Here is a 16,728-nt window from a genome sequence, read left to right on the forward strand (position 1 = left end):
CTGGAGAAGGAGAGAAGGGAGGTGAGGTAGGAGGGGGCAAGGGGATGGAGAGCTTTGAAGCCAAGAGTGAGGAGTTTTTGCTTCATGCGAAGGTTGATAGGCAACCACTGGAGGTTTTTGAGGAGGGGAATGACATGCCCAGAGCATTTCCGTAAAAGATGATCTGGGCAGCAGAGTGAAGTATAGACTGGAGCGGGGAGAGACGGGAGGATGGGAGATCAGAGGGGAGGCAGATGCCATAATCTCGTCGGGACATTATGAGAGCTTGTACCAGCAAGGTAGCAGTTTGGATGGAGAGGAAAGGGCGGATCTCGGCGATGCTGTGAAGGGGAGACCGGCAGGTTTTGGTGACGGAAAAGTAAGTAAGCTGCTTAAGTTAAGTAAGTGCTTAATAAATGCCACTGTTGTATTTATTATCGACATCATTATTTATTGAATCCCTACTGAGAGCAATGCACTGTGATGACCTGGCCAGTTCTAACAAAACAGTTGCTCTGTTTACATGTGAGCACTCCGTATCTCTGAGCCCTGCCAGGACTTCCACTTGCATTTTCCTTTTCAAAAATATTTCACAACCTAGTTTTTGGCCTCTTCAGACCCTCCCTACTGGAAAAAAACCCCCAAAAAACATTACTATCATCTGCACCTGGGAATTGGATTGGACAGGTTAAATAAATAAAAATTTTCTTAAGGTAGCAAAGTGTCAAAAAACCAAAATACTGATAAGCCATAATCTAGCTTCTGGGAAGTGGAGTCAAAGTGGTTTTGACTCACACCGGGAGATTACTGACACATAGGTGAAGTGAAGTCATTATTTAGACAGATAATTATCAGACTGGCTTAGATTTGTGAAAGGATCTACTGTAGTCTTAACTGTTGTTTATAATGCTATACTACAGATTGTTAGAAATAACAGTACAGGATACACATATATATTTGTATATAACATGTCTACCAACTCTGTTGCCTGCTACTTTCCCAGGCACTTAGTACAGAGCTCTGGAGATAGTAAACACTCAATAAATACCACAGATTGATTAATTGAATACCCTTCCCTGTGGTATGTAGGAACAAACTCTGTCCTCATTCATTCTACAACATGATAAGCAGCGTGGCTCAGTGGAAAGAGCCCGGGCTTGGGAGTCAGAGGTCATGGGTTCTAAACTCGGCTCCGCCGCTTGCCAGCTGTGTGACTTTGATCAAGTCACTTCACTTCTCTGTGCCTCAGTTACTTCATCTGTAAAATGGGGATTAAAACTGTGAGCCCCACGTGGGACAACCTGATCACCTTGTATCCCCCCAGCGCTTAGAACTGTGCTTTGCACATAGTAAGTGCTTAACAAATACCATCATTATTGTTATTATTGTTATTATTATGATAATGGGTGATGCTTTAACTTCCCTGGATTCAAAATAAGAGCTGAACGAATCCTCACCATTTAAGGGGGGATATAATTCAGGTTTTGAAATGGTTCGCTGGGTTGTATTTGGATGAGAAGGGCAAAAAAAAATACGAAATTTCATTCTCTTTTCTTTCCTAGGAACACTTCATAGAGGTAATAAAGAACCAAGAATTCCTCTTACTCCCAGCTAATGAAATCTCCAAGCTACTGTCTAGTGATGACCTCAATGTTCCAGATGAAGAAACTATATTCCAGGCTCTAATGCTATGGGTGAGGCATGCCTTGCAAGAAAGACAACGAGATCTCAGCATGCTGCTCTCTTACATCAGGCTGCCATTACTCCCACCGCAGGTGAGGAATCCAACCTCAGTCACATTAGTTGTCCGGAGAGAAATAACTGGGAATGAAAATTTGGAAGGCTTCGCTCCACCGACCTGCCAATTTCTGATTTCGGGCAGTAAGGATTACTCCAGCTCTTCATTGGAGCCAAATTTCACTTCCTTCCCTCTCCCTTGCCGTTTTTTTTTGGCCAGAGCTGCTAACAAGGGGAACAGATGAACTAATTTGAATTTCAGGCTCCCTCCCCTCAACTTTTGGTTAACATAAGGAACAGGAAAATGACCCAAAGGCAGGGTCAAAAAGAGGAAATGTTGGAATCCTGGACAGCACAAATATTGGAAGACTAAACCTTTTGTCAGTGGGTAGACTCGAGTTCCAGCAAGAAAATAATTCCACTGATTTCTGAGAATCTAGAGAAGATTGCAGGACAGAAGATATTTCCACCTTCCTGATAAGATGCACCACACCAGAGTTGGAATGGTGTTCAGTTATGTCTACCAAAGAAAAAATGGTGCCAGGCTCGGTTATGACCCATGACATCCAGTAAGGATCGCAATTGAGAAGCTGTGTTGCCCAGTGGGTGGAACACAGGCCCGGGAGTCAGAATGATGTTCATTCATTCATTCGATAGCATTTATTGAGCACTTACTATGTGCAGAGCACTGTACTGAGCGCTTGGAATGTACAAATTGGTAACAGATAGAGACAGTCCCTGCCCTTTGACGGGCTTACAGTCTAATCGGGGGAGATGGACAGACAAAAACAATGGCAATGAATAGAATCAAAGGGATGAACATCTCATTAAAACAACTGCAAATAAATAGAATCGAGGGGATGTACATCTCATTAACAAAATAAATAGGGTAATGAAAATATATACAGTTGAGCGGACAAGTACAGTGCTGAGGGGAAGGGAAGGGAGAGGGGGAGGAGCAGAGGGAAAGGGAAATGATGTGCGTTCTAATCCCTGCTCCACCATTTGTCTGCTGGGTGACTAGGGGAAGTCCCTTCACTCATCTGGGCCTCAGCTCCCTCATCTGTAAAATGGGGATTAAAACTGTGCGTCCCAGGTGGGACAAGGATTGTGTCCAACCTGATTAGCTTGTATCAACCCCAGCACTTAGTACAGTGCCTGGATAAATGCTTGGATTAATGGGATAGCTGTTTGGATGGAGAGGAAGGGATGGTTTTTCGCTATGTCGTGAAGGTTGAGCTGACAGGTCAAGGTCGAGAAGAGGAAGGTTCCCATTAAAAATGATTAGTGGAAAATCAAGACAGTTAGGCAGTGGAGAGCCGTACCAAAAAGATTTGCCGTTATTGAAAATCACATCTGGCTCCTGTTCGCGTGAGGGAAAAATAACATTCATTGGAAATCAACGGATGCTTATGAAAATAGGCAGGGATTTCTTGATTCTCAATCTCGTTCAGCTCAGCAAGATGATTTGGTGAAACCCGATATCTGAGCTCGTCTGGCTGCTACTGAGTACTGCCTGTCGAATGCCACAGCTAAAACCTCTCAGCAAAAAGGAACTGTTAATAAGTGTGGAAATGATAAGGTCTAAATAGAAAAAGAACCTTTGACAAGAGAAAAAGTTTAAGTCCAATGGTGGTGATGCTTAAGCATTTTGTTCAGTGCTCTGCCCACTGTAAGCACTCAGTAAATACCACTGTTTGATTGCAGACAGTGGACTTAAACAAGACTCGCTAGCAATAGAACCCTGATGCTCATCTGGATTCTTGGGTAGGAGACAAGGAGGGACTGGAAAGTGCCTAAAAGGGATATTTGGAAGGGAGTGGGCGAGGCAATAAAGCTCACAAACCCGCACAATTCACTAGTTTGTTTTCTACAAACCATGGAAGGGTCAGGATTCGATTTTAAATTTGGCTATGGATGGGTGGCCTGGCCACTTTTCCATGAATACTTAAATCTGAAATAATAATAATGATAATGATAATAAATAATTGTGGTATTTGTTAAGCACTTACTATGTTCCAGCCACTGTATTAAGTGCTGGGGGACATACAAGCAAATCGGGGTGGACACAGTCTCTGTCCCACATGGGACTCACAAATCTTAATCCCCATTTTACAGATGAGGTGACTGAGGCCCAGAGAAGTCAAGTGACTTGCCCAAGGTCACAGAGAAACGATGGAGCCGGAATTAGAACCCATGACCTTCTGACTCCTAGGCCCTCGCTCTCTCCACTATGCCATGCTGTTTCACTATGCCGTGCGGCTTCACAGTTTCATGCTGCTTACCAGTTTCCTTCCAATAATAGTAATAATACTGATGGCATTTGTTAAGTGCTTACTATGTGCAAAGCACTGTTCTAAGAGCTGGGGAGGATACAAGGTTAACAGGTTGTCCCACGTGGGGCTCACAGTCTTCATCCCCATTTTCCAGTTGAGGGAACTGAGGCACAGAGAAGTGAGATGATTTGCCCAAAGTCATACAGCTGACAAGAGGTGGAGCTGGGATTTGAACCCATGACCTCTGAGTCCCCAGCCCGAGCTCTTTCCAGTGAACCACACTGCTTAACAAATACCGATAACCATTTTCTTGGTCGATGGGGCAGCGCGGTGGTAGACAATTTCCATATATTCATCACTTGACTTTACATTGCAGTTATTAGCTGACCTTGAAAATAGTTCCATGTTTGTGGATGACCTGGAATGTCAAAAACTTCTGATGGAGGCCATGAAGTACCATCTCTTACCAGAAAGACGATCGATGATGCAGAGTCCACGGACCAAGCCCAGGAAGTCCACGGTGGGGGCTCTGTATGCTGTGGGGGGCATGGACGCCACAAAAGGTCAGTGGGAAAATTCAGATGTCTTCCGCTGCTGTTTCACACAAATACCTAATCCCTAATTCTTTGTTCCATCGGAAACACAGGACTTTGGGAGCGGGAAAGCCTAACCACTTCGGATAGAGTATTTCTGTGGAGGATTTTGTTGAAGATGGAGCTTTGTCTAAATTGCTTTGAATGGGGAGGATGAGACTGGCGATTCGGATCTGGGCTTCTTCTGAGTCCCGTGTAAAATCCCACAATCTCCGGGAGCGAGCCTAGACGCCACCGATGTTCTCCAGTTGCCAGATAGGCAACTTTCCATTTTGGCATCCACCCTCCTGTGTCACTTTACTTCTCTGTACCTCAGTTACCTCATCTGTAAAATGGGGATTGAGACCGTGAGCCCCTCCTGGATCAGGGATTGTGTCCAACCCGATTTTTTTGTATCTACTCCAGCACTGAGTACAGTGCCTGGCACAAAGTAAGCTCTTAACAAATATCACAATTATTTTCATTATTATTATTATATCCAAGTCAGAAAATAGGAAGCAGCGTGGCTCAGTGGAAAGAGCTCGGGCTGGGGAGTCAGAAGTCATGGGTTCGAATCCCCGCTCTGCCACTTGTCAGCTGTGTGACTGTGGGCAAGTCACTTCACTTCTCTCTGCCTCAGTTACCTCATCTGGAAAATGGGGATGACGACTGTGAGCCTCCCGTGGGACAACCTGATAACCCCGTATCTCCCCCAGCGTTTAGAACAGTGCTCTGCACATAGTAAGCGCTTAAGAAATACCAACATTAAATATCAGGTTTGAATGCCTTATTAGAGTTTACCAGTGAACAGGGCCCTAGATATGAGTCTTCTGGGGAGAAAAGTCTTTCTGATTTCCTCAAATCAATATCTTTTTTTGGCCAAACTGAGATCTACTTCCAGGATCACTTTGAGTAGATGGACTATTTCCCATCTCTCTCTGATGACTTAATTATTAAAACATCAGCGAGAAATTTAAGGTGAAATCCAAAGTATTTGAAAATACGCCAATATTCAAAGGAGATATTCAAAGAGCTTTTTTGACAAGCTAAATTTCAAGCATAGTAAAAAAAAACTTGTTTACATGACAGGACTTTAAAAGTTACTTAAAGTTGTAGCAATAAACTGTCATTACAAATCTTCTAAATTGCAAAACAAAGATGCCTTTTAATTTTTTGGACATCAATAGGTAGATATGGAATTTCAGACTTTAGAATATATTCTCTGCCCCACAGAGAATATATTCTCCGTCTTAATCCCCATTTTATAGATAAGGTAAATGAGGCATAGAGAAGGTCAGACGATAGACAAGTGATGGGGCCAAGATTAGAACCCAGGTCCTCTGACTTCAAGGTTAGGGCTCTTTCCGTTAGATCACGGTGCTTCTCCACTAGTAGAAGTAGTAATTCTCACTACTAATGCCACCTTGAGATGTGGGAGTGGGAGGGGGGGATTTAGTTCAACAGGAACCAGTCATTTAAAAGTCATTTTTCACAGTCTACAACAATTTCCTTAGCTTATTAGGAATGCTGCATAAAGTGCCAGGCGATGCTTCTTGGAAAGAAGCCTTTTTAAAAACAGACTTGAGTCAAAGTTCTCTATGAAACGCGTTCCTCTTTCATATATGTCAGTGGAAATTGGAGTAGTTCATAAGAAACATGCAAATTCATCATTTCCGAAGAACCCGACTTCACACCCAGAGAATGTAAGTTTGCAAATGCAATTATTCCAAAACTCTGCAGGGCGACTTCACAGAATTCTTGTTCTTTGGAAAATAACAAGTGCAATCATTTCCTACAATTAGTTTGAAGTTTACAGCTCTGCCATTTCACAGCACTGAGCTAAATAGAGTGAGTAGTTACAGCTTTTCTGACCGTTTCATATTCAATGTTTGGTGTTGTGTGGTATAAATTAGGAAATGCCAGCTGGTAAATAATAATTTTAGCTTAATATAGTCAGTATAAATTAGGAAATGCCAGCTTTTCAAGTCTTGCTTTATGGACAAGAGGTAATTGGCCAATCAATAGGAGTTCATTCATTAATTCAGTCATGTCTATGGAGAGCTTACTGTGTGCAGAGCAGCATAAAAGAGAGACAATTCAGGAATAAAGAGAGACAAACCCTGTCCACAACATGCTCACAGTTTAGAAGGGGGGAGTCAGACATCAAAATAAGTAAACAGGCATCGATAGCATCAATATAAATACATAGAATTATAGATATATACACATCAAAACAAGTAAATGGGCATTCATGTAAATAAATAGAATTATAGATATGTACATATAGACACAAGTGCGGAGGAGTAGAGCAAAGGGAGTGAGTGAGTCGGGGCGATGGGGAGGGGAGGAGAGGAGGAGCTGAGGAAAAGGGGGGCTTAGCCTGTCTGAGAATTTACTGAGTGTTTACTCTGTTCAAAACACTGTATTACGCGACTGCAAATTTGTAGTCATGATCCCTGCTCTCAAGGCACTTACAGTCTAGTGGGGGAGACAGACATTATCATTGATTACAGGTAGGAGGACATCATATTTATCAGAAGGATTCATTGGCTGGTTTCAGAAGTCGCCACATTTGCTGCCTCCTCTTCTCCCCCGTTTAGACCGTGAGCCCGTCGTTGGGCAGGGATTGTCTCTATCTGTTGCCGAATTGTACATTCCAAGCGCTTAGTACAGTGCTCTGCATATAGTAAGCGCTCAATAAATGCGATTGAATGAATGAATGGAAGGACGAGTCGGGATGGCTTTTGCTCTAACGAATGGGTGAGGCTTCAGGGGTCTCCACTGCCCTGGTGAAACTGCAGTAATGAGTCTAGAACTCCGCAGGTGTTATTTTCCCAAGACTCCCGGTGGGGAAAGAATTTTAGAAGGCTTACTGGTCAACCTGCATATCTGAACATTTATCTTCTCATTCTGGAGTTCCCTACTGTGCCTGGTTTATGTTCTTTTATAAAAAACAAAGAAAAATGGAAAAGAACTTTTCCATGAGCATGGGTACTTCCTTTTTCTTTCTCTTTTAATGGCATTTGTTAAGGGCTTGCAGTGCCAAGCACTGTAGTGAGCGAGCACTGAGGTAGGTATAAGCTAATCACATTGGACACGGCCCACACAGGGCTCACAGTCTTAATCTCCATTTTACAGATGAAGTAACTGAGACCCAGAGAAGTTACGTGACTTGCCCAAGGTCACACAGCAGACTTGCGATGGAGCCAGAATTGGAACCCATGACCTTCTGAATCCCAGGCCTGTGCTCTATCCTTTAGACCTTACTACTTCCTAGTCTCTTTAAACTTATCTAAAAAAAAAAAAGGACATGCTTTTCAACTTTCACCTTTTGATGTTTAGGAAGTACAGTATTTCCTCAGTTTCCAGTTTCCCCTCTGAATCACCCACTCTGCTCCAAATGAGGGATTAAAAATAGCCACCATCCGCATTAATACAGGCCTGGAGGGAAAGGGACACTTGATCCAAATGCATGGGAAGTTTATGAAGTACAGTTAGGATTTTAAAGGGAGAAAAGTTCACAATATAGGGGACGAAAAATGAAGACCGGGAAATGCTGGTCATACTTCCTAATAATCAAAGGGTATTTGCTAAGAGCTTTCCGTGCCAAGCATTGTACTAAGCACTGGGACACGTTACCTGTCCAACATGGGTCTTTGGAATCTTTTAAGGAGAAGATGAAGTGAAGTTGGACACAGATACCCTCCAAACGTCAGGACTGGGTTCTTCGTTGATGGGCAGAGAAAAAGGGCACAAGCAAAATCTCAGATTCAATGTGGAGGCGAGAGAGAAACTGTTGTTGGTTTTAAGGCAGTGAGTCCTGAAATAAGAGTAAAGTAATATTAGTGGTAGTGGAATAGTAGTAATCCACTTGGCTTAGTGGATAGAGCATGGGCCTGGGAGTCAGAAGGACCTGGGTTCTAATTCTGGCTCTGCCACATATCTGCTGTTTGACCTTGGGCGAGTCATTTCACTTCCTCTGCGCTTCATTTACTTCATCTGTAAAATGGGGATTAAGGCTGTGAGCCCCTAGGAGACACAGGCTGTGTCTAACCTGAACCACTCGTATCTACCCCAGCACTTAACACAGTGTCTGCCATATAGTAAACACTTAATAAATACCGTTTAGCGAATCAGGCCTGTTCTAAATGCTTGGTTAGAGCAAAACCACCGATTCCCTGTCCTCAAGGCTCATACAGTTTAGGAAGGAAGGCTACAGTTTATTGAGCACTCCTCTCTGACTGGGGCTGAACCTCAAAGTCACATTTTGACTCCTGTTAATAATAATAATGATAATGACATTTGCTAAGCACTTATTATGTGCTGAGCACTGTTCTAAGCACTGGGGAAGATACAAGGGTCATCAGGTTGTCCCACGTGGGGCTCACAGCCTTACTTCGCATTTTACAGATGAGGGAACTGAGGCACAGAGAAGTCAAGTGACTTGCCCAAAGTCACACAGCTGACAAGTGCCGGAGCCGGGATTAGAACCCACGACCTCTGACCCCCAAGCCCGGGCTCCCGCCACTGAGCCACGCTGCTTCTCTGCCTAGAAACGATCTCGTCGTTTCGGAGTCTGTCCTGGAGAAACATCACCTTCCCTCGTTCGCTAAGATCAGGAAAACTCTCGTCATCACAGTCGTTCTTAATATCCTGAAGCCTATAAAGGGAAAGAGAAGCTACCTGAAATCTGCTTTACCTTGTAATAATCCCAGTGCTCTGCCTGGTGCCTGTTAAGTCATGATTTTAGCCTAATAAATACCATTGCTCCAGCATCTGCCGCTCTAAATCATTTTCCTGGCTATCCCGGAGCCTTAGAATGGTTGGGATCCCCTTTCCATTTTATCTGTTGGCAGTGGATACGGCTCCTTCCAACTTTGGGGACTCAAAGCGTGCTGATAATTGCCAATCGAAGGCCTGGTTGGCCTGGCTCCGCTTCCAACTCAATTAGCAGATTGTCTTCTCCACAAACCCTCCTTAGACCTTAGGCAGAAAATCAATTTCGCTTTTTCGTCGGGCTGCCTCTCTGAGCTTGTGAATGAAAACTTTGGCTTGGCTCAGGGCTCAAGCTCCAGGACTGAATTACAATCCCCGTCTTCCTTCCTCTGTGGTTGCTTAGCCCTTTTCCCTGCTGGGCTACATCAGCAATTCAGAGCAGTTGCAGCCCCTAGGGACTGACTGACAGGAACCATAAGACTCATAAGAGCAGATTTAGGGTAAGAGGGAGGAAATAGGTGTCCAGGTAAGGTAAGAAAAGCAGTAAGGAACCTTTATATGCAAGGCTCTTAATCATTACCTTTGTAAAGCTGGCAATGGGAGAGACCCAAGTACAGTTTTAGCAGAGATGACCACGAGACTGTTGGCTCTCCAAGGACAGGAAGCAGATCTATTTGTCTGCTGTGTGACCTTGGGCGACTCACTTTACCTCTCTGTGCCCCAGTTACCTCATCTGTAAAATGGGGATTGAAACCGTGAGCCCCACATGGCCCAGGGACTGTGTCCAACCTGATCTGCTTGTCTCTACCCCAGCACTTAATACAGTGCCTGGCAAATACCAAGTGCTTAACAAATACCATACTTATTACTTTTATTATTATTATTATCATCTACTACTTCTCTGGTACTCTCCCAAACACTCAGTATCAACCAATCAATCAATCAAGGATATTTATTGGGCACTTGCTATGTAGAGAAGCAGCGTGGCTCAATGGAAAGAGCCCGGGCTTGGGAGTCAGAGGTCATGGGTTCGAGTCCCGGCTCTGCCACTTGTCAGCTGTGTGACTGTGGGCAAGTCACTTCACTTCTCTGTGCCTCAGTTACCTCATCTGGAAAATGGGGATTGAAACTGTGAGCCCCACATGGCCCAGGGACTGTGTCCAACCTGATTTGCTTGTCTCTACCCCAGCACTTAAAACAGTGCCTGGCAAATACTAAGTGCTTAACAAATACCATAATAATTATTGTTATCTACTACTTATCTGGTACTCTCCCAAACAGTCAGTATCAATCAATCAATCAATCAATCAATCAAGGATATTTATTGGGCACTTGCTATGTAGAGAAGCAGCGTGGCTCAATGGAAAGAGTCCGGGTTTGGGAATGAGTGGTCGTGGGTTCGACTCCCGGCTCTGCCACTTGTCAGCTGTGTGACCGTGGGCCAGTCGCTTCACTTCTCTGTGCCTCAGTTACCTCATCTGTAAAATGGGGATTAACTGTGAGCCTCATGTGACCCTGTATCTACCCCAGAGCTTAGAACTGCTCTCTGCACATAGTAAGCGCTTAACAAATACCAACATTATTGTTATTATTATTAGAGATCACTGTACTAAGCACTTGGAAGAGTACAAAAGAGTCAGCGGACACCTTCCCTGCCCACGACGACTTTTCAGACTAGAAGAATGGAATTTTATTTTAATGTCTATCTTCCCCCCTAAACTGTACCGACCGTAGTGTACCATACTCTCCTGAGCGCTCAATGCAGCGCTCTGCACACAGTAAGTGCTCAATGAATATGACTGACTGACTGTGGACCTGGTGCGGAAGGGCAGGGGGTGTTGGCCCGACAAGTGAGAGTGAAGTTTGGGATGCAGGGAACGGTTCCAAGCAGATGGGCCTTGAAGCGAGAAAGACCTGGGTTCTAATCCCAGCTCCATCCATTGTCTGCTGTGTCACCTGAGGCAAGTCACTTCACCTCTCTGTGTTTCAGTTACCTCATCTGTAAAATGGGCATTAAGACTGTGAGCCTTGTGGGTAACCAACTCGATTACCTTGTATCTACTCCAATGCATAGTACAGTGTTTGGCACATAGTAAGTGCTTTGTAAAAACAACAGTTACGATTACTATTGTTGTGATGATCACTGCCCTGTTAACAGTCATTCATTCGTTCAGTAGTATTTATTGAGCGCTTACTATGTGCAGAGCACTGTACTAAGCGCTCGGAATGGACAATTCATTAACAGGCACCACCACGCTAGAGAAATACGACCTGAGGACGAACAGCTGGCTCCAGGTGGGGGCTCTGAGCGGGCGGCGGCTGCAGTTCGGCGTGGCCGTCATCGACAACAAGCTGTACATCGTGGGAGGCAGAGACGGCCTGAAGACCTCCAACACCGTGGAATGTTTCAGCCCCGGAACCAAAGTCTGGTCGGTCATGCCTCCCATGTCCACCCACCGGCATGGCTTGGGTAAGGCTAGCATCCTCCATTTGCCCTGGAAATTTTATGTAGCCACTCCCTCCTACTTCCCATCAGGAAGACACTGTTCTCCCCATTTTCAAGTCTCTTCTGAAAGACCACCTCCTCCAGGAAGCCTCCCGTGATGAATCTCTCGTCCCTTCGCTCTATTCCCCCCCCCCCCCCCCCGGAATTGCCACGGAAGCGCTTCAGTGCCGAAAAACATTCGGTTATTCCCTCTCTCCCATGGCACCTCATCCTTATTGCTTCCTCCTATTTTTTAAGTGTCTGTCGCCACTGCTCCATTGCAAATTCCTCACGGGCAGGGGTCATGTGTTCTATTAATTCTAATGTAGTCTCCCAAGTGCGTAGGACAGTGCTCTGTGTGGAATAGGTGCTCAATAGACATTACTGATTGTTTGATTGAGACACGGCATAACATGTTTACAACTTTTTCAGCCTCCCTGCTCTTGCTCACACCGTTGCCCCAACCTGGAACTCCTCACAATCCCACCGAGCCTAGTTCTTCCCACTTTCAAAGCCTTCCTGAAATTCTGCGTCTTTCAACAAGCCTTCTCTGATTAACTCCCCCTCACCCAAGGTGGATAAACCCATCGGCAACCTCTGAGCCCCATGAGAGACAGTACAGTGCTTACCTCTCAGTGAGCAATTAAAAAATACCACAATTATTATTATCATTATTATATTTTTTCAGTTGCACACTCGATTATTCATTTTGATAACTCGGAATGTTTTTTTTTTTTTTGACTGCTATCCTCATTAGAACAGAGGCTCCTTGTGGGCAAGAAACAGGTCACTTCTTTGTTTTGTACTTCCCCAGCATTTGGAATAATGCCATGACCCCGGTGGGTGCTCAATAAATGTTATTACTAGTGCAGCTCAGAGCTCCTCTAAGATGAGCAGCGAAGGGAGGTAAGTAGCGAACGGGATTTTAGAGAAGCAGCGTGGCTCAGTGGAAAGAGCATGGGCTTTGGAGTCAGAGATCATGAGTTCGAATCCCAGCTCTGCCACTTGTCAGCTGTGTGACTGTGGGCAAGTCACTTCACTTCTCTGTGTCTCAGTTCCCTCATCTGTAAAATGGGGATTAAGACTGTGAGCCTCACGTGGGACAACCTGATTCCCCCGTGACTACCCCAGCGCTTAGAACAGTGCTCTGCACATAGTAAGCGCTTAACAAATACCAACATTATTATTTTAGAAACTCGGATGGCAGAACCTAGTCTTCTTCCTTCCCCTGTGGCAATTTCCCACTCCCCCCTGACGCCCAACCGATCAGCCAGTGCAAGTCCTGGGACGGGGGCCTGAAATGACCACTTCATATTGGTATTTGTTAAGCGCTTACTATGTGCAGAGCACCGTTCTAAGCGCTGGGGTAGATACAGAGGCAATCAGGTTGTCCCACGTGAGGCTCGCAGTCTTCACCCCCATTTTACAGATGAGGTAACTGAGGCATTGAGAAGTGAGGTGACTTGCCCAAAGTCACACAGCTGACAGGTGGCGGAGCCGGGATTAGAACCCGTGACCTCTGACTCCTAAGCCCGTGCTCTTTCCACTGAGCCGCGCTGCTTCTCACTGAAGCGCTTAAGTTAGAGGCAGTAGAGGAAACCACTCCCTCACTCTCTCCGCCACCAATCAATCAGTTGATCAACCAGTCAACCATATTTACGGAGAACTTACTGTGGGCAGACCACTGTCCTGAGGGCTTGGGAGAACACAATAGAACAGAGTCGCTCGCCACCTTCCCTACCCTCAGCTGTCTTGCAGTGGAGAGGGGGATACAGACAGTCAGTCATACGTATTGAGCGCTTACTGTGTGCAGAGCACTGTACTAAGAGCTTGGGAGAGTACAACGTAACAGTAAGCAGACCCATTCCTGGCCCAAACGAGCTTACAGTCTAGAGAGGGAGATAGACGTTAACATGAATAAATAAATTCACAGATATGTACATAAATGCCGGAGGGCTGGAGGCTGTCGGGCACGGGAATGATTAAAGGGAGCAAGTCAGGGCAAAGCGTGGTTTGGTGGAAAGAGCCCGGGCTTGGGAGTCAGAGGTCATGGGTCCTAATCCCGGCTCTGCCACTTATAATAATAATAATGTTGGTATTTGTTAAGCGCTTACTCTGTGCAGAGCACTGTTCTAAGCGCTGGGGGAGATACAGGGTGTCCCATGTGAGGCTCACAGTCTTCATCCCCATTTGACAGATGAGGTCACTGAGGCCCAGAGAAGCGACTTGCCCACAGTCACACAACTGACAAGTGGCAGCTGCGGGATTCGAACCCATGACCTTTTATCAGCTGTGTGACTTTGGGCAAGTCACTTCACTTCTCTGAGCCTCAGTGACCTCATCTGTAAAATGGGGATGAAGACTGTAAGCCCCACGTGGGACAACCTGATTAGCTTGGATCTACCCCAGCGCTTAGAACAGCGCTTGGCACCTAGTAAGCGCTTACCAAATACCATCACTGTTATCCTTCTAGACCGTGAGTCCATTGTGCGCCGGGATTGTCTCTATTTGTTGCTGGATTGAACTTTCCAAGCACTCGCTATAGTGCTCTGCACACAGTAAGCGCTCCATAAATAGGATTGAATGAATGAGAAAGGTAAAAGGATAAAGAGAGGGGAGAATGGCAAGACAACAACAGAGAGAAGAGACTAGGTGAGGAACAATGAAGAGGGACTGTGGGTAGGAAGAGAGAAGGAGGAGGCGTTAGGAAGTCGGGGGAACTGAGAGGAAAACAGAAATAGGAAGATTTGGGAAATGACAGATGAGGGAGGGAGCTGAGAACAGACACACAAAAGAGTGTGGAATGAATGAGAGAGAAGCAGAACAGGGAAGAAAGACAGGTGGCGAGAAACAGAAATCCCTCGGAGGGGAATTGCAGACAAACGTCAAGTTAGTCAATCACATTACAACGGCAGAATCAGAGACTAAATCTGTTCAGGAAAAACACTGCAAGAACTGGGGAAATTTAAAAAAATATATATAATGAAAAAACTCAAAAAATGATTCAGCTGAAGAAAGCTTTTTTTCACCTAGTCTCCCAGATAAACTGTCTGCCTCTACCAGATTTCCGACACGGTGGAGTGACAGACACAGCCACGGTGAATATTCTAAGGGGAACTGGGGCAGCAAGGAAATTTTCTTTATCCTATCCTCGAGGGAGGTGATAGTGGTTGAGGATTCGTCAGCAGACTCTAGCTAAGAGGCAGAAGACGGGAAATCATAAGGACAAATGGACAGATTCACAATACAGAGAAAAGAGCCAGGGAGGAATCCATTCTCGGGATCGGGACGTAGCTGGACCTAGAGCCCGGGGGTTATGATCCAGCCCGACAAACTGGTGATCTGGAAGAGAAGCAGCGTGGCTTAGCGGAAAGACCCCGGGCTTGGGAGTCAGAGGTCGCGAGTTCTAAGCCCGTCTCTGCCACTTATCTGCTGTATGATCTTGGGCAAGTCATTTAACTTCTCTGTGCCTCACTTACCTCATCTGTAAAAATGGGGATGAAAAAATGTGAGCTTCACGTGGGACAGTCTGATTATCCTGTATCTACCCCAGCGCTTAGAACAGTGCTCAGCACGTAGTAAGTGCTTAACAAATATAATAATAAAAATAATAATAATAATAATAATAATAATAAGGAACTGGAGAACCCTGTGAGAATTAAAACAGGAAGAATCGCCAATCCCAGAATGCTGGGATCCTGCGTCTGTTTAGGAATGTTAGGCCCGGAAAAGCCATCAGATGGCTTTAATCCCATCCTTCCAAACCGGACTGCCCCCCCCCCCCCAAGCCATAACAACAACAACAACAACAACATCAACAACAAAACAAAACAAATAAATAAACTGGTATTTGATAATCATTTACTATGTGTCAAGGACTGTGCTAAGCATTGGAGGGAGTGGATACAGGTTAATCATGTCAGACAGAGTCCCTGTTCCAAGTAGTGTGGCCTAGGGGACAGACCACAGGCCTGGAAGTCAGAAGGACCTGGGTTCTAGTCCCTGTTCCACTAGTTGTCTGCTGGGTGACCTTGGGCAAGTCACTGCACATCTCTGTGCTTCAGTTACCTCATCTTCAAATTGGAGATTACGACTGTGAGCCCCATAAGGGACAGGGACGGTGTCCAATCCAATTTGCTTGAATCCACCCCAGCACTTAGTACGCTGCCTGACACGTAGTAAGAACTTAACAAATATCGCAATTAGTATTTATTACTGTTATCATTATTATTATTACATTGTGGGAGCAGCATGGCTTAGTGGAAAGAGCACAAGCTTGGGAATCAGAGGTCGCGAGGTTCTAATCCAAGTTCTGCCACTTATCGGCTGTGTGACTATGGGCAAGTCACTTACCTTCTCTGAGCCTCAGTTACTTCATCTGCAAAGTGGGATTTAGACTGTGAGCCCCACGTGGGACAACCTGATTAATAATAATAATAATAATAATAATGTTGGTATTTGTTAGGTGCTTACTACGTGCCAAGCACTGTTTTAAGCGCCGTGGTAGATACGAGGTAATCAGGTTGTCCCACATAGGGCTCACAGTCTTCATCCCCTTTATTTTTATTTTTTTACAAATGAGGTAATTGAGGCACAGAGAAGTTAAGTGACTTGCCCAAGGTCACAGAACTGACAAGCAGCGGAGCCGAGATTAGAACCCATGTCCTCTGACTCCCAAGCCTGGCCTCTTTCCACCGAGCCACGCTGCTTCTCACTACCCCAGCGCTTAGAACAGTGCTTGGCACATAGTAAGCGCTTAACCAATACCATCCTCCTCCTCCTCATCATCATTCTAAGTAGAGGGAGGACAGGTTACACCTTGGACCCATTTTACAAGTTAACCCATTTTAAAGAGGAGGAAACTAAGGCCCAGAGAAGTTAGGTGACTTGCCTGAAGTCACACAGCAGGCCAGCATTAGAGTTAGGAATAGCACCCTCTACACTGTAAGCTCGTTGTGGGCAG

At 45.2% G+C, this 16,728-nt stretch overlaps 1 protein-coding gene across 1 annotated transcript in view; it reads left to right on the plus strand.

The window, feature by feature from the left end:
• The window catches only part of KLHL4 (kelch like family member 4), a 188,600-nt gene that overhangs the window by 157,596 nt on the left and 14,276 nt on the right, over positions 1-16,728 (plus strand). Inside the window, exons 5-7 of the mRNA XM_029067345.1 lie at positions 1,542-1,754; positions 4,369-4,555; positions 11,526-11,750. Of these exons, the coding sequence (XP_028923178.1) occupies positions 1,542-1,754; positions 4,369-4,555; positions 11,526-11,750 (625 nt within the window). The remainder of the gene's footprint in view (positions 1-1,541; positions 1,755-4,368; positions 4,556-11,525; positions 11,751-16,728) is intronic.

This window comes from Ornithorhynchus anatinus, chromosome 6 (genome assembly GCF_004115215.2).
Source record: "Ornithorhynchus anatinus isolate Pmale09 chromosome 6, mOrnAna1.pri.v4, whole genome shotgun sequence".
NCBI lineage: Eukaryota > Metazoa > Chordata > Mammalia > Monotremata > Ornithorhynchidae > Ornithorhynchus > Ornithorhynchus anatinus.